We start from the raw sequence: 27,344 nt of genomic DNA, 5'->3' as shown, positions 1-27,344 counted from the left end.
AACTACCATATTATCCAATGATCCCAAATCTGGGTATTTATCCAAAAGAACTGGAAACAAGATCTTGAAGAGGTATCTGTACACTCATGTTTACTGTAGCATTATGCACAGTAGCCAAGGCATGGAAATAATCTAAGTATCAGTCAATGGAAGAATGGATAAAGAAAATGTGGTCTATATATATATAGAATGGAATATTATTCAATAATGAGAAAGAAGGAAATCCTGTCATTTGTGACAATCCCAAGGATCACTATGCTTAGTAAGATAAGCCAGGCAGATAATATCGTATTATATCACCTATATGTGGAATCTAAAAAGGCTACACTCATAAAAACAGAGTAGAATGGTGGTTATCAGGAGCTGGGTGGTGTTGGAATTGGAAAGATGTTTATTTTATTTTACTTTTTTTTAAAGATTAATTTTTCATTTATTTGACAGAGAGAGAGCTCACAAGTAGTCAGAGAAGCAGGCAGAGAGAGAGAGAGAGGCAGAAGCAGGCTCCCTGCCAAGCAGAAAGCCCGATGTGGGGCTCGATCCCAGGACCCTGAGATCATGACCTGAGCCGAAGGCAGAGGCTTAACCCACTGAGCCACCCAGGTGCCCTGGAAAGATGTTTAAAGGTAGAAACTTAACCATTAGATAAATAAGTCCTAGAGGTCCAAGACAAAGCAAAGCAATTATAATCAATAATACTGTATTATAAACTTCAAAGTTGCAAAGAGACTAGATCTAATTGTTCTCACCACAAAAAAGAGATGATAATTATGTGGCATGACAGAAGTGTTAGCTAACACTACAGCAGTAATCATGTTGCAATACATAAATGCATCTAATCAACACACTGTATTCCCTTACCTTATACAATGTTATGTGTCAGTTATATCTCAATAATTGAAAATAAATAAATAAATAAATTCTTCTGAAAAATAAGCAAATAAATAAATAAAAATAAAACAAATGCCGAGAGAAACATTTATGTATTTGGAGAAAAGCGGTAGACGGAATCTCAACCCTCTCAAAACAATGACAAAATCAGTAAGGACAATAAATAAAATGATACAGGACATTCAAATTTAGAGAAAAGCGCAGGAAGTACAGCACAATATGCACATAGCTACAACATAAGAAAATACTGAGATCAAGCTTAACCATGAATATTTGCACTTAATAGAAAAAAATTCAAATTGGCAGACATAGCAAAACCCAACTCTATGCTGAATAAGAGAAAGACTTAAAACACAGTGATTCAAAAGACTAAAAATAAGGCAAGGACTAGGCAAACGTTAAGAGTAAGAAATTCAGGGTTGCAATCCCGATACCAGATAAAGTACATTTCAGGCCAAAAAGCAATGAACAAGACAAAGAGGGGCACCTTGTGATGTTAAAGCCACATTCCACAGTGACGATGTGAGTCATGAATTTTGCTACAAAGAACATATCAACTACCTGCATAAAACAAAATTTATATAAGGTACAAAAAGTAATATGTAGAGGCATACTAATAACAGAAAACTGTAACACCCCACTCTCAATATAATAGGATAAATTGATGAAAAACAAGAATATAAAACCACATAACCAACAAAGTAGATATTCTGGATATATACTAAATAGTACAGTCTTGTGATAGAGATTATACTTTCTTCTCAAGTACATATAGAATCTTTATCACATACACTAGAGCACAAAGAAAGTATCAGTAGGTTCCATAATGTGGAAATAGTACTAACAACAATCTCACGCACAATGCAATGAAATAGAAGTTGAAAATAATACAAAAATTAAAGAGGTAGTGAGTAGAAATACAAATTAATAAATCAAAATCCAAACTCTGAGAAAATAAACAAAAAGGACAAACTACTAGCTAAGTTAATCAAAGAAAAGGGGAAAAGTGCAAATACACAAAATAAATGATGAAGGAAATGTCTAATGATACAGAAGGAACTATTTTAAATCATTAAGAGATTACTTTGCATCCCTCTATACAAATAAATGTGAAAATCTAGAAGAAATGTTTAATTCCTTAGGCAAATATGGTTTCCCAAACTAACCCTAGCAGAGTTAAAAAAACTTAAAACAGGCCAATTTCATATAAGAAATACAGGAAGTTATCAGGGAACTACCTAACAAAGAACTAGGTTTGGGTAGTTTCAAGGGGTAATTCTTCTGAAACTTTATAGAATAGATAGGCCCAAGTAGTTGTCTAAATTATTTCAGAGTACAGAAATCAAAGAGAAACTTATTTTTTTATGAAGAAGTTTAATATTGATACCTAAACCTGATACAAAAAGAACAAAAAAAATAAAGGTCAATATCATTTATGAATACTGATGGAAAAATACTATCAAATGGACTCCAACACAATGTTAAGAAAATAATACATTATAATAAAATGTGTCTTAGGGGTTTATATAGAGAATGCAAGGACAGTTCAATACTTGTAACTTGGTAATATCAACAGGCCATATTAATAGGTCTAAGAAGGGGGTGCCTGAGTGGCTCAGTGGATTAAAGCCTCTGCCTTCGGCTCAGGTCATGATCCCAGCCTGGGATCGAGCCCCGCATCGGGCTCTCTGCTCAGCGGGGAGCCTGCTTCCTCCTCTCTCTCTCTGCCTGCCTCTCTACTTGTGATCTCTGTCTGTCAAATAAATAAATAAAATCTTTAAAAAAAAAAATAGGTCTAAGAAGAAAAATCACATTATTATCTCTACAGATGATGAAAAAGCCTTTCACAAAATTCAACACCCATGCACTCCTAATAAAACTCTAAATAAAACAAGAATGCATGTACTTTCTTTAACATGACAAATATATGTACCTCAATCCTAAAGCCAGCATCTACCTTAATGGGGAAACTCCAGAGGCATTCCCACTAAGGTCAAGGGGAAAAAAAAAATCAAGGCAGTTCACTATCTCCACTTATTTAACATTGTTCTGGAGATACTACTGAATACAAATGAACTAAAGGAAACAATTAGATGACTAGGAACTGAAAAGGGGGGAAATATACCTCTAATTTGTAAATGGCATGTTAGTATACTTGGAAAATCCTAGAGAGTCAATGAGAAACCTAACTCAAAAAATGAAAGAACTCAGTAAAAAAAAAAAAAAAATAGAATATAAAATCAACATGTAAAATCAATAGCAACTCATCTCAATAATAATTAGAAGCTAAAATGAGTGAGAAAAGCCCTTTTACAATAGCAAAAAAAGCAGATAAAACACTTAGCAATATACTTAACAAGAAATATGTAAGGCCCATATGAAGAAAACAATAAAGACTACTCTTAGAGGCACAAAAGTAGACTGGAGCAAGTGGAAAGACATCCCTTGTTCTTGGTTAGAATGTCTCAACATTACTCATGATTAAGATATGTCTTCCCGGGGCGCCTGGGTGGCTCAGTGGGTTAAAGCTTCTGCCTTTGGCTCAGGTCGTGATCCCAGGATCCTGGGATCGAGCCCCGCATCAGGCTCTCTGCTCAGCGGGGAGCCTGCTTCTCTTCCTCTCTCTTTGCCTGCCTCTCTGCCTACTTGTGGTCTCTGTCTGTCAAATAAATAAATAAAATCTTAAAAAAAAAAAATGTCTTCCCAAAGTTAACTGACATATTTAATATGATCTCAATAAAATTTCCAGTGGGCTTTTTTTGAAGTTTGAGCAAGTAGATCCTAAAGTTCAGACTTTATTGAAATATCTATGAAGTCTGTAATAAAACAGTATATTATTGGCACATGAATAGACATAATTAGAATAGTACAGAAAGTCTAGAAATAGGCCAGTGTATAGTATGACATAGAAGTGTTATATCTCAAGTCACTGGGGCAAATTAAGTATTAATGATACTGGATGGCTATTTGGAAAAAAATTAAATGAAATCCTTTCCTTAAACCATATATTTAGAATAATTAACTCTAAATACATCAAGGATTGAAATGTAAAATGTCAAAGTATGCAAGTATAAGAAGGAAATATGAGTGAATTCCTCCATAACCTAGGTTTCAGGGAAAGGCTTTCTAATTGTCTTAAAATTCAGATGCATTAAAAAAAGACCGATTACACAAAGATAAAAATCATTTGTAGGCAAAAGACGTCATAAGCACAGTCAAAAGGTAAGTGACAAACTGGGAAAAATTTTTGTTACATATATCATAGGTAAAGGACCAATACCCCTAATTTATAAAGAGCTTTTAAAAATGAAAGCAAAGGACCAAAAATTCTATAGAAAACAAGGGAAAAGAGATGAATAGATAATTCCCGAGAGAGAGAGATAAAAATGGCTCTTAAGCATGAGGAATGATGTTTGACTTCACTCATAATAAGAAAAATACAAATTAAAAACACAGAGATACCATTTCTCAAACACAAGATTGATATAACTTTGTTGACTGGAATAAATTCAAAAGACTTTGGTGAGGCTATGGGGAAACAGGCATTCTTCCTATATTTTTGGCAAAAATGATAAATGGTACACCTCTGGAGGGGAACTTAGTAATATCTGAAAGTACTACCTGTGCATTTACCCTTTGCACCGTAATACAACTTCTAGGAATTTATCCTGAAAATATACCTCTAACAATATAAACTATACATATGATCAAGGTTATATGTTGCAGGATTATTTGTAGTCAAAAAAAAAAAAAAAAGATTACCTACCTAAACATGAAAGCATAGAAGACTGGTTAAATAAATAAACAATGAAATACACACACAATGGAAAACTAAATAGCTGCAAAAAGGAATAAAGAAGAGCTCTAGGGTACCTGGGTGGCTCAGTGGGTTAAAGCCCCTGCCTTCGACTCAGATCATGATCCCAGGGTCCTGGGATCGAGCCCTGCATGGGGCTCTCTGCTCAGCAGGGAGTCTGCTTCCTCCTCTCTCTCTCTGCCTGCCTCTCTGCCTACTTGTGATCTCTGTCAAATAAATAAATAAAATCTAAAAAAAAAAAAAAAGAAGAGCTCTAAGAATTGATATGAAGTGATTACCAAGAGGTATTAAGGGAAAGATGCATAGTACAAAAGAGGATATATAAAATGCTACCCCTTTTGTGTAACAAAGGAGGAAAAATAAGAAAACATACTTACATCTATCAGTGCAAAGAGAAATACATAAAGGATAACCAGAAAGCAATGAAGGTCATAGCCCATGAAGGATTAGGGGTACGGGAGAATGGGGTGAAAGTACCACAGGCAGCACTTCTTTGAGTATAACCTTTTTTTTTTTTTTTTTAAAGATTTTATTTATTTATTTGACAGAGAGAAATCACAAGTAGGCAGAGAGGCAGGCAGAGAGAGAGGAGGAAGCAGGCTCCCTGCTGAGCAGAAAGCCCGACGTGGGGCTTGAACCCAGGACCTGGGATCATGACCTGAGCCGAAGGCAGCGGCTTAACCCACTGAACCACCCAGGTGCCCCGAGTATAACCTTTTGTATAATTTTTATGTTTGGAAGTGTGTGACTATCCTACATACCTAAAGAATTACATAAAAAAGAACAGGAAAGAAAAAAAAAATACCAAAACAGCAAACTGAAACAAACAAACCTTGTTGTATTTCTAATAAATATCATGATCGCAGTGAACAAAATGGAGGAAGGGATGGAGGGAGGCAGGCAAGCAAATCCAAATAAATATGAACACAATATTTTTTTTTTAAAGATTTTATTTATTTGACAGAGAGAGATCACAAGCAGACAGAGAGGCAGGCAGAGAGAGAGGGAGGGAAGCAGGCTCCCTGCTGAGCAGAGAGCCTGATGTGGGGCTCGATCCCAGGACCCTGAGATCATGACCTGAGCCGAAGGCAGCGGCTTAACCCACTGAGCCACCCAGGCGCCCCTGAACACAATATTTAACCATGAACCCTTGGTCTTGGGCAAGGTGAAGTGTGGGGGCAGAGTGAGAATTACAAACAAATCTCGAATAATATTAAGTTTGTTTCTTGTGATGGTATGAGTGAAACACTCCTGAAACTGCTTTGATGTACTATAGGACTGAACCAATGAGTACACATGTTGATGTTGTTGGGAGCCAGGGTTGGTTATCTTCATGGGAGGAACATATAAATATGGAATGGGGGAAGGCAAGAAAGAACAGATAGAAATATAGGTATCAGTGTGAACTTATGATTCCTGAAATATGTATAGGTATGTTAACATGCATATACATGTGTGTTAATGTGTGCATATGAATCTGTATGTAAGAGAAGTTTTATGTATATGAAAGCATGTATTTCTTAGTTCTGTCCATTGAAGAGTAAAGAAGCAAAGATACCCCAGTCATCATGGGTACATACGGCACTCAGATCTTGGTGCCTAAATCCATTCACCCAATAAAAACAGCTATGTTTCCTCAGAGAAATAACTGATTCTAGAGCTTGGACAGTGTGGATATAAAGCAAACCTTATAAGGTAAACATCTTCTTAATGCCAGAAAATAAGAAAGTGCTCAAAAAAATTAAGGGAGGGTGGGTGTCTATTTACAAGCTAGCTCGAAGATGCTATCTCTAGCCAAGTCTGGGACAATTTGGGCACCAAAGTATCAACAGTAATGAGTTATAAATCTTTGAAAAAAATAGGTGCTCATGTGACCACAATAACAATAAATAGATAAATGAATGAATGAATGAATGAATCAATGAATGAATAGGAAAGAAGGGAAGATTCATAGAGAATGCTGAGAACCTCTGGTAAATGCCATAGGAGTCCAAAGACTGGATCAGTAAAGATTTACAAATGGATGCTACACCTAGGGGGAAATTCTGATGAGGATATTTGTTAGTCTTAGAGTGTGTCCCCACTGACAACTTATGTACAGTGAAAACACTGGGAAACACCTTGATAGGGTGATGGAAATTAACATCAACAATGAAGGACAGATAGAGATCATGTGCCTCCAAACATGACCCGAGGAAGGGAACAGCATCACTTATACAGTATTCTGACCAATAATGCATAACCTCAATTTAATTACAAGAAAACAGCAGACAAATTCAAACTGAGTAACAGTCCATTGAGGGGTGGGGGTTGCAGTTGAGTTATATTCTTCAAAAATGTCAATGTCATAAAAGACAAAGAAAGAAAAAATGCCATGATCATTGCTAGGTCAACTGAAAAATTAATATAGGGATGGCAGAATAAATAAAAATACTGAATATGGTATCTAAAAAATGTTACCCATACATATATTCATAAATACAGATGAGGGACAAGCACATGAAGTGAAGGAGGCTTTCTGTAATTCTGGTAAATGTTCTTTTTTTTTAAACCTTTTTGGAAGTTTTAGATGTTTAAAAATGAGATATAATGAAATGCACACAAGTTGTGTTTTCTTTGCTTCTCTTCACTGTAGTTTATCCCTAGGTAGGTAAGAATACTAAGGAGGTGAGCCAGGCTGCCCTAGAAAGGAATGAGCAATGGCTACATTGCTTCTATGGACATGGGACCTCCTATCTGCTGTATATTGTTTATCTGCTGGTGTGTGTTGTATATGACTGCATTCGTGAAGTTATACACTATGACAGAAAGACTTCCCTTTAATACCACAGTTCCCATTCATAGTTTCCATTTTTTTCTGGGGATTTAAAAACTAACGTCATGTGAGAGAGATCATTACTAATAGTCACCTCACTGGAAATATTACCCACCCCTTCCCATGCACTATATAAGTTCCAAATAGGCAGGGATTTGATCTACCTTTATTATTCTCAGGGAACAGAGGAGTGCAGTGCCAGAACACAGTACAAACTGAACACGCTTTGTTTTTAAATCAAGGAGCGGTCATCAATATTGTTCATGCAAAATGAATATAAATGATAATCTTATTAAGTCAAGAAATTTAATGGGAAGCCTGCAAAACAGCCTCCATCATTTTTAAGGTAAAGTTCCATCCAAAGATCTTTTTCTTTTTTAATTATGAACAACAAAAATCATTTAAAAAAACCCAAAAACCCAGAGGGGTTAAACTGCATGTTACATTTATCCATAGGCATCACAAAATGTCTTTTTTTTTTTTTTTAAAGGAAAAACCTAGATTCAAGTTTGCCTGTCTTGTCTTCTAGTTGGAAGGAAAACTGTAAGTCCTTAAATTACTTCTGTTTCCTTCACATGTGTATTTCAGGATCCTTACGTAAAGGTACTATAGAGGAATGTGTTTTGAAACATTTAACTGGCTTTAAAAAAGGTGTAATGTGTTGGGAGGTGACTAATCAATGTTATTTTCAGAAAGGGAAATCCAGGTTAAAACTGAACTGTTTCCTAGTGCCTGTATAAGAATGAAGAATTTATGAATTGACAGGAAATTTCAGCATAAGAATCTCTCCTCTTCGGGATTCCCTTAGGGTTTTATCAAATGTGACTAAATATAGCCTTATTATCAGGTAAATAATATTCTATCAAGTAATTCTTATTAACACATGAATGGTCACAGAAGTTCTAATTTTCTTTGTCAAATCCCAGCATGAGATAGAAATCATAGCTGGTTATTATTATTTTCATTCAACAAAATTATTTCTTTCAGTAACAATAATACAGATGTAAATGGACAATTTTAAGATATGACTTGATATAATAACATTAACTCATCTGGTTTGATTGCCTTCTTACCTAATGTTATCCAGCTAATGATCTGGTTAAAAAGAGGCAGTCCTTGTTTCTTGAGCAAACTATCATGTGTCGTATACACAACATACATGGACAGCACAATGCTCAGCATCTGAAAGTAAATACAAAACACAGCAGTAGAAGAGATGGTAGTGAAAGACTAATTTATATATAAAAAGAATCCTTAGAAAATTGCTTGAACAACAGGAATCTAGCCCCAAAGCTACTGAAATTGGACCAGCTCACCATCTCACAGCCAAGGGTATAGGATAGAGCTCTGGTAGTAAGCAAAGGTCCTCCTTTACAAGGACAAAATAAGGCATTTTACATTTTCAAGAGTAGTCTGATATACGTGATCACACCATATCTATTTAGAAATACTCATTATTAATGTTGAAGATTTCTTAACTCATGGAAATGAGACGGTGCCATATGGTTGAGTGCCTTTTACCTGTGGCTCTCACCCAGTCATATCCACTGACTCGATACATATTTGGGGTCTGAATGTTCACCTGGTACTGGGAACACAAGGAACACAATATTCTTCAGAGAATATATATAAATGTGGAGAACTGGCAAACTATGGCTTGTAGGCTGGTGGCCTGTTCCTAGAAATACTGTTTTCTTGAAACTTAGTCACTTATGTGTAATCTACATTCATTCATTCATTCATGTGTAGTCTACAGCTCCGCATACGCTACAGTGGTAGAGCTGAGAATTTACAACAGACTCCATATGACCCACAGCTGAAAATATTTATAACCTGGCGCTCTAGAAAATTATTTGCCAACCTCTGAACTAATGGGTTATTTGCTATTTTTAAGAAATGACATAACTGGCTGTAAATAAAGTAATATCCTCTAGAGATCAGATTAGCAACCTCATCACCAACCCTTGAGGTACCTTTAATTTCTCTTATATTTTCAGTGAATTCGGAAAAAAAATTGAAAAAAGAATTTAAAAAAAAATTATTGATAAAGCTATGACACAATCCTAGGATCCTTTCAATTGCAAGACACAGTCTCATGTCAGAGATGTTAATATGTCAAAAGATATTTATCTTGGAATCACCAAAAATATGCTATACAGTAGAGCAATTAATTCAAATTAATAAAGTTAATGTAAAAACAAATTTCATAACAGATTTGCCAACTCAGGGGTATTTCCAGCAAAGACTGTAAGAATTTTAACATACTTGGTCCTTTAGAGTGGGATCCAGAAACATTCACTTCTGCCAAAAGTAGTCATAATTATAGGTGAATTCCATCAAAGCTACTTATGGGCTTTAGTGTAAAGCCAGTCAGTGTACCATTTAAAATGAAATGTACGGGGGCGCCTGGGTGGCTCAGTGGGTTAAGCCGCTGCCTTCGGCTCAGGTCATGATCTCAGGGTCCTGGGATCGAGTCCCACATCGGGCTCTCTGCTCAGCAGGGAGCCTGCTTCCCTCTCTCTCTCTCTCTCTGCCTGCCTCTCTGTCTACTTGTGATCTCTCTCTGTCAAATAAATAAATAAAAATCTTTAAAAAAAAAATAAATAAAATGAAATGTACGTTCCTTTGTTTTGACAGAACTTTTGACAAAATATTTCTTCTCATTTTATATGTTCTCTGTTGTTCTCCAAGAATAAAATAACATCTTTTAAGTGTTGTTATACTTTTATTTTAGAGTGTTTTTGGCACTACTTTCTATCACCCCAGCTTTGTTCGGAGGAAATTTTTTGAGAAGACTCCTATAAGTTTTCTTTTGTCAGTGTTCTGGATGTGTTCTTTTATTTTTATTTTTTTTGTAAGAAAACCAAACAAGTAGTTTCCATGCTCACAACTCTATATTATCTCTACAGTTTAAAAACAAACAGACTGAAGCTATATCACTGAAAAACTCACATCTAGTATACACTATAACTGGGAATTGACCTGATTTTGAAACCTCAAGTTCAAAGTTCTTTTCACCACACCAAAGCCAGCAACCAAGGTGACGTCTACTTTCCCTGGCACATCATCTGAAGCATTAAACTGGCTATTTTTTATATACACATACTCAGAGGCTGCTCTCACGTCAAAGATGACCCTTCCCCTGACTTGAAGGCGCAATACAGAATCTCAGACCAAAGGAGGCTGTTTACAGCTCAGCTTTTTGGTCAATACGGATGCCTCTTATATCTCTCTAACCTCTGCTCTCTTGGCATCTTCGGGCTGCCTCCTGCTGACCTTTTGGCTATTTCAGACCTCTTAGAGAATATATTTCCATGTAATATCTTAGAGAACTTTCTTTTCAGCTGGCAGGCACCAAGCAATGTAAATATGATGGCATCTTAAGAACAATATCATTAAGGGGTGCCTGGGTGGCTCAGTGGGTTAAAGCCTCTGCCTTTGGCTCAAGGTCAGGATCCCAGGGTCCTGGGATCGAGCCCCGCATCGGGCTCTCTGCTCAGCAGGGAGTCTGCTTCCTCCTCTCTCTCTCTGCCTGCCTCTCTGCCTACTTCTAATCTCTGTCAAATAAATAAATAAAAATCTTAAAAAAAATAAAAAAATAAAAGAACAATATCATTATACACAACCGTAAGATCCATTTGGTCTATCATTAGTATAACACGGTGTTGAAAACCTGTAACTGACCTGAAATAGATGTAACAGCAGCTCTTCATTTATAAAATGATCTTTTCTTTTTAAGAGAGATGTTACAACACACAGGGATAGCAGGAGAACCAGCAAGCCAGCACCCATTCTGTTTTAAAGCACAATTCACAATTTTAATTTTTCTTAAGATAGTTACTAGAACACATATTATATAAACATGTCAGATATTTACTCTAATGTAGACCCTATTAGTCATTTGGTTTTATCAAGATGAAGGAGCAAAACAGATATGTTGGTATAACAGGAATAAAAATCACAGGATGAAGATGCAGTAGGGGATGCCTGGGTGGCTCAGATGGTTAAGTATCTCCCTTTGGCTCAGGTCATGATCCCAGAGTCCTGGGATTGAGTCCTGCATTGGGCTCCTTGCTCAGTTGGGAGCCTGCTTCTCTCTCTGTCTGCCCCTCCCTCTGCTTGTGCTCTCTCACTCTGACAAATAAACAAATAAATAAAATCTTAAAAAAAAAAAAAAGATGCAGTAGGGATGGGATTATTTTTCATTTCTCACAATTTTTTAGTTATCTTTACCTTATTTCTTTACTTTGACTTTTTGAACTTTTAAATTTTTTAATCTGTTGATTATTTTGATTTTTTAAACTTTTATACATACCAGCTATCATAATTCTTAGCCTGACTTGGATAAATTTACAGAAAACAACATAAAAAATAGTTATACGAACATATCATCAGTATCTACAACATAAATTTTCTGACTATGAGCACTAATTCACACAAAAAGAATCAACATTTCTATTCCCTACTATTGTTAGGAGGAAAACATGTTTCCTTCTAGCATTGATCTTGGCACTTTCCTCAGCTGCCCGGGGCTAAAGGAAGGGCAGGACGGGGATCACCAAGGGGATCACCAAGGCGGCATGCAGGTGAGGCACCTGTACGGTAAAGAAACAACAAATTACACTTTTTTTTTTTTTTAAGAGAGGGAGGGAGGAGGGTGTGGAGGGGCAGAAGTAGAGGGACAGAGAGAATATTTAGCAGGTTCCACACCCAGTTGGGAGTTTGACATGGGCTGGCTTGATCTCACAACCTGAGACCTGAACCTCAAGACTTGAGCTAAAATCAAGACTTGGATGCTTAACAGCCTGAGTCACCCAGTGCCCAATAAATTACACTTTTTCAAGAACACCAGGTATGGTGTGGTTCCTGAAGCTGAAGGAAACTGACACCAAGGAAATGGCATACTAATATTAAGCTATATTTCTCGCCTCCTAAAAATCTGAGTAACATAGGACAACTGAAATAAGGTTAAGGACACAGTCTGGAAGCAGGCAATACAAAAACTAAGAGAAAAGGAGTTGGTTAAAGAGAAATAAGAAAGAGCAAAAACCAGGGCTAAAAATGAATGCAAAGCAGGAATTCCTAGGAAAATACTTGCTTGTTTTTGTTTTTGTTTTGATTCTTTTAAGGGGAAAAAGTAGTTATACATTCAACATGGATTACCATTAAAACTTATGAAAATAGCCATCTATGATCAAGATTCTTTGTTTGCTTTTCCTTTTAAAAAAATAATTTGGTATTTTATTTTATTTTTTTTTTTAAGTTTTATTTATTTATTTATTTATTTGAGAGAGAGAGAGAGAGAGAGAGAGAGAGACAGTGAGAGAGAGCATGAGCGAGGAGAAGGTCAGAGGGAGAAGCAGACTCCCCGTGGAGCTGGGAGCCCGATGCGGGACTCGATCCCAGGACTCCAGGACCATGACCTGAGCCGAAGGCAGTCGCTCAACCAACTGAGCCACCCAGGCACCCTAATTTGGTATTTTAATTCACTGGCAAATATAGAGACTTAAGTAAGTAATCCACTGGCAAAAATAGAGACTTAAGTAAGAGTTATTGTTATTTTTTATATTTTATTTTTCCTTTAATTTTATCCTTAAATGTTTCACATATCTGTCTTGGTAAGTTTCTAAAGAAGGGAGGTGATGTGAAAGATCAAATGGTGAGTAGAAATTTCTCCATGAACCAGGAGTCAAAGTAAAGAAGTTGCAAATATAGCTACTAAAATACCAGCACAAACTTAAATCACTGAGGAATTTAAATTAAGAAGCATAGAGGGAAAAAACATAATTTTTAAAAATACAAATTAGATTTCTCATGTTTTAACAAGTTTGCATCTTGAAATCATCTTTAGCAAAATATGCAAGTGGCAAATTTCTATGGAGACTATTTATATAATCTCTTCTCCTTTTAGTATATAAATTCTGCTCAACTATGCCAACACTGTTTGAGCAGGACAGAAAGGCAGACTGACCAAAGTGGGGAAAGGGGCTTTATAAAGAGACAATAGGAGAGCTCACACAGAAATACGAAACAAGAAATAAATGAAAATATTTGAATTCATCTTCTTCATACTATTATAGTTTATGACAGATACAAAATGTTTTTACTTAGTAACACTAATAAATTATGGCTTAGAAGTATGGTCTTAGAATTCAATACAATTATTTTGGGCTCTACTAATAAATGGATTTTTACACTGATAAATATCATATAAATAACATAACAACCAAAAATTAACATATACTTAAAAGAAATCATTTAAAAAATATCATTCCTTCAGCTAAAAAAGATCTACCCTCATCAATTAAAGATTAGGTTAAAATGTTTAAAAAGTTGGCTTATAAAGAATTCAAAACAAAGTAGCAAAGATAATTGCATGATTAGAAAATGAAAGGAAATGTTACATGAAATACAGATCATTTAGCTTGTCAAGCACACACAGGCACATGCACATACATACACAGCCAGTGGATTTCTTGATAATAATTTAAAAGCAAAGGTAATCAATTATTTTAGAGATGTATTTGGGATATATTGAGAAGAAATAAGTGTGATGGCAGCATGCATGTATACAGAATTTTCTAACAGTTTAAGTGGTTAGATATGGTAAAGTTGTCAAGGTACAGAGCTTCCTCCCCTAGAGATCATTACATGCGGATTAGAATAGGAGACAATTTCATTATTCTAAGACATATAAAGTGTGGACGTGCTCAAAGGCAAAAATGAAGATTGCATTAATGGGTTATAGATATTTTCATTTTTGGCAAACAGAACATTTTTTCATATGAAACCTTTTTACTGATTCCTCAATATACAAAAGCTTCTAGACTTTTTTTTTTATTTGGCATTTTAAGTTATCAGTGTTTGGTCCAATTTCATTTTTTTGAAGGCCCAGAATCATCTCCAAGGAGCCTTAATGCTCCCCAGAGCCCGAGCCAAAATCTCTAATTGTTTGATATTAGCATTTTAACTTTTATTCATTAGTTTATTTTGAAACTCATGACCAAGATTAGGTTCAGATCTCATGGGGTGGATTGAGAAAAACAATTATGTTGAAAAGAAAATAAGTTAAAATATTGTCCATACACTAGAAAGATATCTGGCTTTCGTCCTACAACAGGCATCAGTGGGAACACTGCCAGGAGCAAAGAGAAGAAAATCCAACTCAGTGAGATGCTCTAAAATAAATAAAAAAGTTATCTTTAGACAAGTGTGGTAAAGAAAACCGTCTTTAGTGTTTCACAGGCTATATGGCTGTGAAGACTACATGCAAAACCTTAGAGCTGTTTAAACTGTAAAACAGTTCCTCTGGGTGGCGGATGTGTCACGTGATAGGTAGTGTATTAGGTATAATATGAGCATTACCTGATTACCTTCCCACAGTAACCTCATAAGGTGGGTTATATTACTCACAATACTTCAGATGAGGAAACGGAGCTCAGAGATCTTAAAGTATCAGTGGTTCCAGGTCTATGACCAGCAAATGAAACAGCCAGGATTTAAACCTGGGTCATATTTCACAGCACGGGCTTCAATCAACTTAAGAGACACCATATACTGATGGCATCTAAAGGAAAGCTGGCCTGCAATTGTAATTAAGTGATTGAGCTCAGGAGGGAAGGAAGTAGAAATACTTCTGCAATTAAATTAAGATACAAAATTATCAATCACTCCTTTAGTTGGAGAATCTTCTAAGTTCTCATAGGGTGGAAAGAAGATATTTCTATCCTCCTGTTACCTCCATCAAAAAAGTATCAAAGTGGAAACATGAGCCAATTCTCAGGGCTGGGGGAAAGGTGCCTCCTCTGACTTGAGTTCCGAGCACTGCCTCCTAAGCCGCTGGACTGCTCTAGACAATACCATCCTTTAGATATTTGAGGCTAATGGAATCTAGGAAGCAATTTAGAGAAGGACATACCAGTTCTGCCTCAGAGTATTTCAATCATCGCATGACCAATTCATTTTGATATGAAAGTCTATGTGAATCACTTAAAGGTAACCTCAGTCCTCCTGTCAAAAGGACCAGGCTCTTTATGTAAGGACACGTTCTACCCTTTTCTCTAAAAATGAACAATTCCCTGAGTTAAACACATATCAAAACAACATAGTGGCTCATCTGTCCAATGTCAAAACAAGTACTTGTACCTTTGCTCGAGTCCGTAGCTGAGTGATAAATGGCCAACACGCAAAAGCTACAAGTCCAGCGGTGAGCGTGTAGCGGTAGAAAAAACTGAGAACCTAGCAATGCATTCCAAAGAAGAAATGAAAAATGAGGTCATATAAAAGGAGTTACATATGTATGAAAGAGATCTGAAAATGCTGTAATGCGGTAAATTACTCACTAATACTTCAATTCCCAGGGTAAAGATGAACAGGTAGGCAACCAACTGACTTGGAGGAAAGGTCAACAGGGATAAGACAAAATCCTGAATGACTCGAAACCTGTTTGACAAGATTATTTACAAAAAGATTATTTATACTATATAGTGAACAAAACTTTAGGTTAGTATGGTAAAAAATAAAAACTGGGCAAACCTAGAAATCAGGGACTGACTTTTCAATTCATAGGTTATTCAAAAACTAGTATAATCTCTAACAAATTTCTCTCAATGGCTTCTTCACTTAAGTCATTTTTTTGAAAGCTAGAAGTATTTTAGGAAAAAGTGTAATTTCTGAATTTGATAATGATGACAAAAATTTGTTTTAAAAATAAACATTAGGGGCACCTGGGTGGCTCAGTTGTTAAGTGTCTGCCTTTGGCTCAGGTCATGATCCCAGGGTTCTGGGATCGAGCCCCACATCAGGCTCCTTGCTCAGCAGGAAGCCTGCTTCTTCCTCTCCCACTCCCCCTGCTTGTGTTCCCTCTCTCTCCCTGTGTCTCTCTCTGTTAAATAAATAAAAACCTTTAAATAAAAAAATAAAAATAAAAATAAACATTAATGATAAATAAATAAATGTTTGAACTTAGGCTATACATGAGTACATACAATTAGAGATATATGATCAGAAATAAAATACAATGAACCCAAATGGACAAAAACCGGAAAAATTTTTAAATTCACCAAGGCTAATCTTATACTGAAATCTCAAATATCTTAATAAAATGAGTATAGGTTTTCCTAATCTAGGTAGAGAAAATCTTAACTGCACTTTTTCTCTGAACTAAATAACCTTTTCCAAACCCAATTTAAGATGCTGCTAATTGGGGCGCCTGGGTGGCTCAGTGGGTTAAGCTGCTGCCTTCGGCTCAGGTCATGATCCCAGGTCCTGGGTTCGAGCCCCACATCGGGCTTTCTGCTCAGCAGGGAGCCTGCTTCCTCCTCTCTCTCTGCCTGCCTCTCTGCCTACTTGTGATTTCTCTCTGTCAAATAAATAAATAAAATCTTAAAAAAAAAAAAAGATGCTGCTAATTGTACACTCATTGTAATTAAATGTGAATCCATAACCGTTAAAAATGTATTACATACTTGAGTACTTTACATTTTATGACTGGAAAAAATTTTTTAGCATTTGTAGTGATTAAGTAAGTAATTATAAAAGGTCAGTATCATTTAGTTTATGATCTTTTTCTGACTGAAAACAATGGCCACATAATGTTATCAAACTACTAAGTAAATATAACACCAGTCCAAAGGAGAATGCTTCTTTTGTTTTCAACAGTGAATAAGCATAGGAAAACAAGAGATGATTCTGTAAATCATTTAGAAGATCTTATAGAAAAAGTGAATTTTTATGTTTTATTTTCTATATAACCTATCAAAAAGATAAAGATAGAACACAACGTACATTGAAAATCACCTTCCCTCTTAAAGTTTAAATACATACGTCATCTTCATAATGAAGACATTTAATAATTCACGAGAGGTTCTGTAGTAGAATAGAATTTTCTGCAAGGATAAAACTTCCATTCTAAAAATTTTTAAACCAGGGGGTGCCTGGGTGGCTCAGTTAAGCCTCTGCCTTCGGCTCAGGTCATGATCTCAGGGTCCTGGGATCGAGCCCCGCATTGGGCTCTCTGCTCAACGGGGAGCCTGCTTCCCCCTCTCTCTGCCTGCCTCTCTGCCTATTTATGATCTCTCTCTCTCTGTCGAATAAATAAACTCTTTTAAAAATAAATAAATAAATAAAATTTTTAAACCAGAATAAATGACACGAGAAAAAAATCTGATTTAAGTATATATATGTAGTAATCCTAGTCCTTTCAAATGGAAATGCAACACTATATCCTTTTGTTAGTGTCTTTTTGTCTTATACTTTTAAATGTTTAAAATATTAAACATTTTAATATTAATTTTTATTTTTGATATTTTAATATGTTAATATTTTTAAATACTTAATGTTTTTAAAGGATAGAAAATGTGGTCAAAGCTGGAGTTAATAAAAATTAGAATAAAAATACACATCAAGTCTTGACAAACATGCTGGCCAACCCTGAAAATACCCTTACTAAGTCTTGGCTCTTTCTCCCTGGTGTGCTCTTGGGGTCTGGTTTTCTCAGAGGATGCCTGGCTGCCCAAGACCAAGTTTAAATTCTAGGTTACTGGTGTAAATATAGAGGTCACCATAATGTGCAACATGACCCTTGCTGCCTATGAACACGAACCAGCCCAATATTTGGGTGGTTTTATTTTAAAGTGCTTAAAACTCGCCTGAGAGCTCTACCTCTGATGTCTTCTCTAATGGTAAGTAAGTTTCCCTCTTACTTCCAGGTTGTAAGGAGGCGCTTAAAGGAAGAAACCATGGCCCATGTGAATAATAGCTACCACTCTCTGTAGGTATACATTACAGGCCTGGATTTAATTATAAAGTTCCATTTATCTAGGTTGAAATGATAGCTACAAAAAGAAGGGGGAAAATGTGTGGAAAGAAAACATGTATATTTCCTTGTGAAACATGAAGATACGCTGGGATCTCAGATAATGAGACTAATTCAAAATAGAAGTTATTTCTGGCAAAGTACCATCAATATTAATTACCCTATTTGTCGTCCAGATTTTTCTTATTTATAGAGGATACAAAAAGAGGGGACAAGGTCAATAGTACCCCAGGGCAATAAAGATGAAGTCAAAAGGGAAAGGCAAAACAAAAAGGATGTTTATATGCAACATTTGTGCTGCTACAAATGAAGTGAGAAGGCTCAGAGATTGGAGGCTATTATAAATATCTTTGATTTATGCCATAGAAATCTCATGCACTTTAAATACAAATTAAACTGTCAAAGAAGTGTAAAATAAGACAGTAAGGTGTGTTACTTACTCTCTCAGTACAGCATACCATATGGGGATGGGCAACAAACAATATACGTAGTAAGTCCAGGGACAGTCTTGAATCAGCAGGAAAAATGCTACTAAAACACCAAGAGCTGTAAAACTACATGCCAGGAGGTGGCTTGGTTTCTGAAAATCAAACAGAACATTAAAACACTTCTAAATTCATATTAATTGATAGGTTTTTAAAACCATACCACTACCTGATTAATTGAAGAACTGCATTAAAAAATTTTTTTGTCATTGGAGAAGTATCATTACAGAGAAAAAAGCTGGATATCCTGGCATTGCTGTAATTTAAAGGTGATCGTGTTCCTCTAGTTTGTTTGCAAGTAACTTGTTTGGAACTCTGAACATATTTCTCTTTAGTAACAATCTTAAAAATGTTGACTGAGCTCCCTGACCAGCTCACAGAAGCCCATTTAACGCACAATAAACTGTGGGACTTAATCTTCTTTTGGAACAATGCTTCTGTCTATTCAAACTCCAACTCGACATGCTGCCCATGCTCCTCTCCCCATTGCCCAACCACAGTGTGTTCATTCAGTCATATCTTCTCTTCCCAACCACCTGCCAGACAAAAAAGGAGTTCCTCAATGTAAGCCACCTGTGATGGCCTCCATGGGCCACGAGGGCCCATGGGTGCTCTGGGCCAGGAGTAATGAAGCAAGTTTCAGGGACAGACATTCCAGTGACTGGAAAAAGAATGCATCTACGGAAAGCTGGGACAGCACCAGAGGAAAAAACCAGGAATGGAGGGGTAATACGGCATTACCTTTTGTCTGTCCTCGTTTTGTCTCTGTTTTCCTCTTGCATTGCTAGCCAAAGCTAAGTAAGGTGAGAATTAAGAATTACTCAGTGGGGGGGCGCCTGGGTGGCTCAGTGGGTTAAGCCACTGCCTTCAGCTCGGGTCATGATCCCAGGGTCCTGGGATCGAGTCCCGCATCGGGCTCTCTGCTCAGCGGGGAGCCTGCTTCCCTCTCTCTCTCTCTCTGCCTGCCTCTGTCTACTGTGATCTCTCTCTGTCAAATAAATAAATAAAATCTTAAAAAAAAAAAAAAAAAAGAATTACTCAGTGGAGTAGAGGAATTGCAGAGGAGGGAGACAAGAGATTTTTTTCCTCCTTATAATTCCTCCTTACTGGCATAAAATGTCATCAGAAAGGAAGTAAGAAATAAGGATAAACTAGGACATCGTTGTGAAAAGGAAGGTGAAACACCAGCGGTGTGATGAAGAGTTTAGGACTACACAGATCAGAACTCAAAATCTGGCTCAGTCACTTGCTCTATGTACAACCACACACAACCATGAACAAAGTACAAAACTGTAGTGAGACTTAATTTCATGCCATTTATAAAATGAGAATAATAATTCCATATCTGCTTATCATGGTTGATAATGTTTAGGTTATGCAGAGCTTAGCAAAATGTCTGGAATGTCATTAATACCTAGTAAATAACCGTTGCTTTTATTACCTTCATTTTTACTCTCTCCTCCCTTATTTCTTTGTGTTAGTCCCAAAAGGCACTACAGAAACGTGTCAGTGAGTAACAGCACTGGAGATGGAGATGTGAGAGACAGCAAGGGAGGTCCCACAGCAAGGCACACATCTCTAAGACAAGCGGGTGGCTGGAGTCTACAAGCTGAAGGTGGCCAGGCATGTATTCATTTTAAGAGGTGAGACTGGTGTCACATCATTTTGAGAATAGTAAAATAATAACAAAAGAAGTTGAAAAGAGTATTTTTAAAAAATTCCAGGGATTTTCTGGAGTCAGTATAATATGGTGTAATAATCTAACCCTTTGATACCTAAAATAGATATTACCAATGACATCCGCTTGTAGGAAATGAAGTCATGAAGAATTCAGTTCAGCTGAAGTAGAGATTGAAAGGCTTTTTAATAATAAGAGTGGGGGGCATTTTCTCCTTTATCATTGACTCCCCACAGCCTCCCCACCCTCAAGACACACCTGATGGTAATGAGCTACGTGGAGGCATTAGGACCAGTTCTTTGTCCAGCAAACACTTACTAAGCTGCACTCTCTATGCTGTGCTCTGTGCTAGGTGCTGGCCTTCAAGGGTTTCGAACCATACAGGTCGAGATGGTATCATGAGACTTGGTTTAAGGGATTAATATTTGGGGATTTTTATTAGGTAATAGGAAAATAAAGGCAAGCATATGGCAAGATACAGATATTTAGTTCTAAAGCAAGTAACATTTGAACTGGCAAAAAAGCAGAGGAGAAGAGTATCTAGAAGCTACCTGCAGAATACAACGAAGAGGGGCTATAGCAAATTACACTTAAAGAAAAGAAGATATTCACTGCCTGTAATGGTGATAAATTGAAAACGACTTGTTTAATTTGGATGACACTGTCATGGAGAAGGGAAATAAATTTTGGAGTCAGACCTAAATTTAATTCCAATGCTGTCCTCATAGTTGCCCATCCCTTTGACTAACCCATTTAGTCTAAAGCCCTGTTTCCTCAGCTGGCAATGAGGATCGTATCTGTTGCAAGCCCATGGCTCCCTCCCCTGCAGGCCCTCTATACTCAGGAACTCAGGAGGCCACACTACCTCCCTCCTCAGCTGGCCCATGCTGCTCTCTCTGTGTGCCCTCTTCCCTTTTTCTACTGAGCTATCCTATTCACCCTTTAAGACTTCACTTTGGGGGCACCTGGGTGGCTCAGTTGGTTAAGCATCTGCCTTTGGCTTAGGTCATGATCGAGGGTCCTGGGATCAAGCCGCACATTGGGCTCTCTGCTTAGTGGGGAGTCTGCTTCTCCCTCTCCCTTTGCCCCCCACCCCCTGCTTGTGCTCTCGCTCTCTCTCTCAAATAAATAAATAAAAACTTTCAAAAAAAAAAAAAAAAGACTTCACTTTGGCAACAACGCCCCCTGCGAAGCCTCCCTACACCCCACTGCAGGCACCGCATTCTAACACATACACTGGTGGGCACAGCTGGGCTTCATCTAACCTCCTAGCTGCTCTCCAGACCTGCCTTCAGTTAAGGCTAGGGACCCACTGGCTTTTTATTCTTCCTTCAAAACTGTCAAGACTGCATCTCTTCACTGGGTTACGAACTCTCACCAAAGAGGAATCAGAATGTTTTTGCAAACAAAACGAAAGCGTTCAAAATACTTTTCATGACCTTAACGGTAATGGTCGGTTTTGTGTCAGCTTGGCTAGGTGACCGTCCCCAGTTCTCCAAACACTGATCTAGGTGTTGCTGTTAGCATATCTTGTAGATGTGATTAAAGTCCACAATCAGCTGAATTTATGTAAGGGAGATTATCCTCTGCAATTGGGGTGGGCCTGCTTCAATCAGTTGAAAAGCTTTAAGAGCACAGTGGTGGCTTCCCTATAGAAGAAGTATAACTAGTGAGTGTGGCTTCAGCTCCTGCCCACCAGCTCCAGTCTGCCCCTCCTGAGGGCCTGACCTATGGACTTGGGACTCGCCTAACTGCCTCCACAATCACATAAGCCAATTCCTTACACAAAATCTCCTAATGTATAGATCCCACTGGTTCTTTCACTCTGGTTTAATGCTAACGAATGCACCAACTCCTCAGTAATGGTTTGAAGTCTAGAGTCTACCATCTGAGGCCTTGGATTATTTCAGTGTAATCTAAACTATTGGTATGATCTTTCATTAGTCCCTTGAACCAACCTTCTGCATTCTCCCCAAATTGAACTATTTTGAAAGCAGTATGAAAGAGCCTGAATTTAAGTATCAGAAAATGTTAGCTATTTCATACCCATGTGTCCTTGAAGAAAACATGTATCTCTCTGAGTCTAAATCCTCCCATCTGTATTTATGAGAATCACAACCACCAAATTTAGAGTAGTGTTAAGCTTAATTGAATAACACATGTAAAGCACCCAAGACAGTCCTGGGATACTGGGGCTCAATAAATATTCCTTATTATCCCAGCATAATCATACATTTTCCCAACTCTGCCTCTGTTTATATCATTCAATTTGCTTCGATTCTCATCTGCTCCCTATACTTGTTAAATTTCTACCAGGACTTACATTTTCCTGTTATCATCACCCTCGCTAAAGTGAGCTCCCCTCTTTTTAAAATACAATGGTCTTTGTATCACAAACAATACATACTGAAGTTGTTAAATGTTAAAACTGTCTTTTCCAATGTCGTGTAGTATAGTGACCTACATCTGACAAGGTGATTATGTGGGTACATCTCTTACCTACTTTACTTAATTCCAGGCTCCTTGAGGGCAGAATCTGGATTTTATATTTTTTTTGGACAGCCTAGGCAGTAGCTTGCATAATACTGTACACTCAATTAAACATTCACTGCATTATCAGATGAATGAATACAGGAGAACTATCACCCATGAAACTGTGTTGATTCATCAATCTAAAGACTTCATTATCTTCTCTCAACTATTCTCTGAATATCAAAATAAACATGAAAAGCAGTGTCTGGCCCAAGACTGTTTTGAATTCAAATCTCAATTCCTCTACATCCTAGCTCAGTGGCCTTTTGAAAAATACTTAAACAGCTTTGGTTTCCTCTTTTGTAAAACAAAATTATAATGCCTACTTCTAGCATTATAGTACCCAGCAGAATGCCACTGCTAAAACACATCTGGTTCTGTTTCTTTTGGTACCATGTCAAAAATTATTCTTGTCCTTGTCCATTTTACATACATTCAAATAATGAAAATTACTTGAGGGAAAATGTTAAGATGCACTAAAGCACTATAAAAAACTGGAATAGGGGTGCATGAGTGGCTCAGTGGGTTAAGCCTCTGCCTTCAGCCCAGGTCATGATCTCAGGGTCCTGGGATTGAGCCCCGCATCGGGTTCTCTGCTCGGCGGGGAGCCTGCTTCCCCCTCTCTCTGCCTGCTGCTCTGCCTACTTGTGATCTCTCTCCCTCTGTCAAATAAATAAGTAAAATCTTAAAAAAAAAAAACAAAAACTGGAATAAACACTACTGTTCCTCCTTCCCTCATTACAGAAAAATGAAATATAAAATTGGAAAAAGTTACTACTGGAAATGTTTGCAGACTGTTTGTATCAATAATATATCATCCAGATATATTACTTTATAGAGGATTTGGACACAGTAATAATCATTCGAATGAAGTAAAGGAAATGGAAATGGCATATTCTCCCTAATAAATGATAATTGGCAATATATTTTAAAAGAGTATAGTGTTTTAATGTAGTAAAACCATATATGTGCTTTTATATTTACTCAGTTATATGAAGTACTATTAAAGCTTTTTGGTTTTTTTTATTGAAAGTACAGTAAATTACTTAATTCTTAAAACCAGGATTCTTAAAACAAGGATAAATAGAAAGTTCTGAGAATTTGCATTAAGAATTTCAGAAAGTTGCAAGAAGGTAAGAATAGTTCCAGAAAAGCTCAAATATTATTTTTAAAGGGTCATTTTTAGTAAGTGATTTTATTGTTTTCTAGCTTTTAAACTTTTGATAGCAGGTAAAATTAAATATATTGCTTTGAAGTCGTTTTCTGACCACCTGTACTAGAAAGATATGGGATGCTTATAACATGCTAAATAATTATTAAAAGGAATAGAAAATCAACAGTTAATGTCATAGAAGGATTTAAATTGTAAGTTATCTTTATAGCCCTCTTAAGTTACAGGGCCATTATTATTAATATACCCTTTCCCCAACCAGAGAAATAAAGATAACTGAGAAAAAAAAAAAAGACTCAAACGACAAAAGCCAATGAAAGGTAAGAGTCAGCTTAGTACGACTTGCACATCGTATGAACTCGTAACAGCTGATTTGATTCAATTTCTTTCCCCGGTCCTAGTGATTTTACACCATTATCTGAATCTTCATTATATTTTCGGAACATACCTTAACTTCTTTGCTGACACCTCTAGTAAGGCTGGAATGAGACTTGATGATCAACAAAGAAGCATAAGACGTCCATCCCACAAAACCAAGAACAACATTGACACCCAAGAAGAATCTGTCGTAAGTATGATAATAGGACAAGCCTTTCAGTGCAAGATGAATCAGCTCCTTGCAAAGGGAGACCTATGGAGAAAGGAAAACATAACTTGCCACATGGGAAGAACCAGAAAACCCAAGTTTTAAAGGCAAAAAAATTGTTAAAATTAGAGTGTATAACTGTAAATGATGGATCAAGAACAGATTTTAATTACTCAAGGATCTTCTTGGAAAGTACAAGAAAAATTCCTGAATAGAATGATTTTGAATCTTGGTAAGGAAGGGCATTTTCAGTGTAAACTATGATTTGTGTAGTGATTTAAAATGATTCACTTTGTAGAAATATCTACCGGTGACATACATACAAAAAAAAGAAATAAAGTCTCTCTAATATTGATCCCAAATAGCAGAGATATCCACATTTGTATCACGTTTTATTTTCTCATACCAGACTACCCAAGTATGTCAGTTATAAAGCATCACTAAAACAGAAAAACAATAGCTCCCTGTTTTAAAACCATAACAAAATGAGCATTAGAAATGCATGGTATTCTGCTTAGGCAATCTGAGAAACTGAAAATAGAACTCTCTCCTTCTTTAAAATTATGACCATTTAATAAAAAGAAAATTAATGGAAAACATAGTGGGGTAGTTGTTGAGAACTTCAGTATGAACCGTTAGACTTCTGATAGTGGATAGATAATTTCAAATGTAATAAATGTATGCCATGTTCTGAAATGTTATGCACTTAAGTAGGGTTACAGAAAATTGGGAATATACTTTCTCATTAAAGAAAATGGCAATTGTTCATTTTTAATGCAAACCTAAAAAAGTTTACCCTGATAATATTTGAAATAACAGAAGCATTCCATGGCTAAAGCAGCTACTTAGAAAATTCAGTCCTTCCTTAATGGTTTAGGAAAGCTCCCTGACCTGCCCACTTTGCTCTCCATCGTGTACCTTGCCCCTCCCCACACCCAAAACGACGACTAGCTATTTATATAGACAAGGCCTGCGTACTTACTGCTTCATCATACTTTCTCTGCTTTATATATGATCTTGCTTTTCTTAAAATGTTTAGCTGTTTAGATTCAGAAAGCAACCTGCAAAAGAAAAGGTTAGGTTTAAAATGTTTCCTCATTTCAGTGATATATTTTTTTCTTAACTGAAAAATAAAAGGACAGTGATGGTTGAGAAAATAAATGAAACAAAACAAATCAAAACAAGAAAACAAAGAAACCAAAAGCTAATTGTAATCTTGCTCATTATCTGAACTCTCCCAAAAAATAGCTTTGGTTAAACTTCGTTTTCTTGACTCCAAGTTTCAACTCTACACCACACTTATGAGAGTCATATGATCCATCATTTTGGAGATCTGGAATACTCTAGATAACAAAGAAATTCTGACTAAATCAATGTAATTAGTGGAACAGCAAATTAGTGGCGTGGTTTCACCGCTCAGCAGTCCTGTGCTCATCTGCACACAACAGACAAGGCAAATCCCTTATGGCTCTCTGTTCCCTGGAGCTACACAGGGCCCGAGAATTGTCAGAAACTCCAGGCAGTCCAAACCAACAATGAAAGTTAGAAAATAATTTGAATCTCCTTGCCATTCTTACACTACACCATATACGTTTTCTGTTCCCTTACCTTTCGTTTCTCTTTATGTCATTTCCTTGTCCTTATTTTTACCACATAACATTTCTTAAACCTGCTTGTGTGTAAAAGATTTTTGTTATATTCTTTATTTTTTTCAGCACGTTTGAAGAGGGATATATATGAAAGTTGTATGAGAAACTGCAACTTTGTCTCCAGGGAAAAAGACTAAGACTCAGAAGCAGTAACATTTTATTATTGCTTATATAATTTTCATTGTGTGTATACATTACTTTTTCATTCATATTTTACTAATGAGCCTTTATTTTTTAAGAAAATAATTAAAACATTAAAGTTTAAGCACAGTTTCTAGCTATGATGGAAAAGCTTGCATATATCAATGCTCCCACCAGGAACAACTAGAAAGCCTGATAAAATAAAATTAAAAATCACTTTGAAGGTGCTGGAGAGCTGCTGAGACCATCAAGAATTGAAGAGTTAAGATCCTAGAGAGAAGCAAACCAGAGAAGTAGACCAGCATTCTACGAAGTGTAACCTTTAGAGCATCTGCCATACTTATTTTGGGCAAAAGGCTGAGAACTTGGGCATACAGCTGATACCAGGAGATAGAGAACCCAATAGAGCCTTTGGTAATCCTATCAAGGCTGCAGAGATAAAACATAAAATCTGTGGCTGCTAATGCAGCCAGGACTTGAGGAAACAAATAAGAGAGTAAAATACAATTTTCATTCTGGATTAAAAAAAAAAACCAACACACAAATAAAAAGCTATCTGGAATTTACTTAAACTAATTTAATACAGATTCTGAGGTGAAGTCTTAAGGAACTTTTTTTTTTTTTTTTTTTTTAAAGATTTTATTTATTTATTTGACAGAGAGAGATCACAAGTAGACAGAGAGGCAGGCAGACAGAGAGAGAGAGAGAGAGGGAAGCAGGCTCCCCGCCGAGCAGAGAGCCCGATGCGGGACTCGATCCCAGGACC

The 27,344-nt window shown here is 36.6% G+C and overlaps 1 protein-coding gene across 1 annotated transcript in view; it reads right to left on the bottom strand.

The window, feature by feature from the left end:
- LOC111154264 (phosphatidylinositol glycan anchor biosynthesis class N) overlaps positions 1-27,344 on the bottom strand; it is a 105,896-nt gene that overhangs the window by 36,497 nt on the left and 42,055 nt on the right. The window contains exons 14-21 of the mRNA XM_022513773.1: positions 25,771-25,849; positions 24,651-24,833; positions 18,777-18,916; positions 15,863-15,962; positions 15,666-15,758; positions 14,607-14,698; positions 11,205-11,313; positions 8,594-8,702 (exon numbers count right to left, since the gene is read on the bottom strand). Of these exons, the coding sequence (XP_022369481.1) occupies positions 8,594-8,702; positions 11,205-11,313; positions 14,607-14,698; positions 15,666-15,758; positions 15,863-15,962; positions 18,777-18,916; positions 24,651-24,833; positions 25,771-25,849 (905 nt within the window). The remainder of the gene's footprint in view (positions 1-8,593; positions 8,703-11,204; positions 11,314-14,606; positions 14,699-15,665; positions 15,759-15,862; positions 15,963-18,776; positions 18,917-24,650; positions 24,834-25,770; positions 25,850-27,344) is intronic.

This window comes from Enhydra lutris, unplaced genomic scaffold (assembly GCF_002288905.1).
Source record: "Enhydra lutris kenyoni isolate GAN:26980312 unplaced genomic scaffold, ASM228890v2 scaffoldscaffold36, whole genome shotgun sequence".
In the NCBI taxonomy this organism is placed as follows: Eukaryota; Metazoa; Chordata; class Mammalia; order Carnivora; family Mustelidae; genus Enhydra; species Enhydra lutris.
Note: the sequence above shows the minus strand (reverse complement) of the source record. Positions and strands in the feature narration are given on the sequence as shown.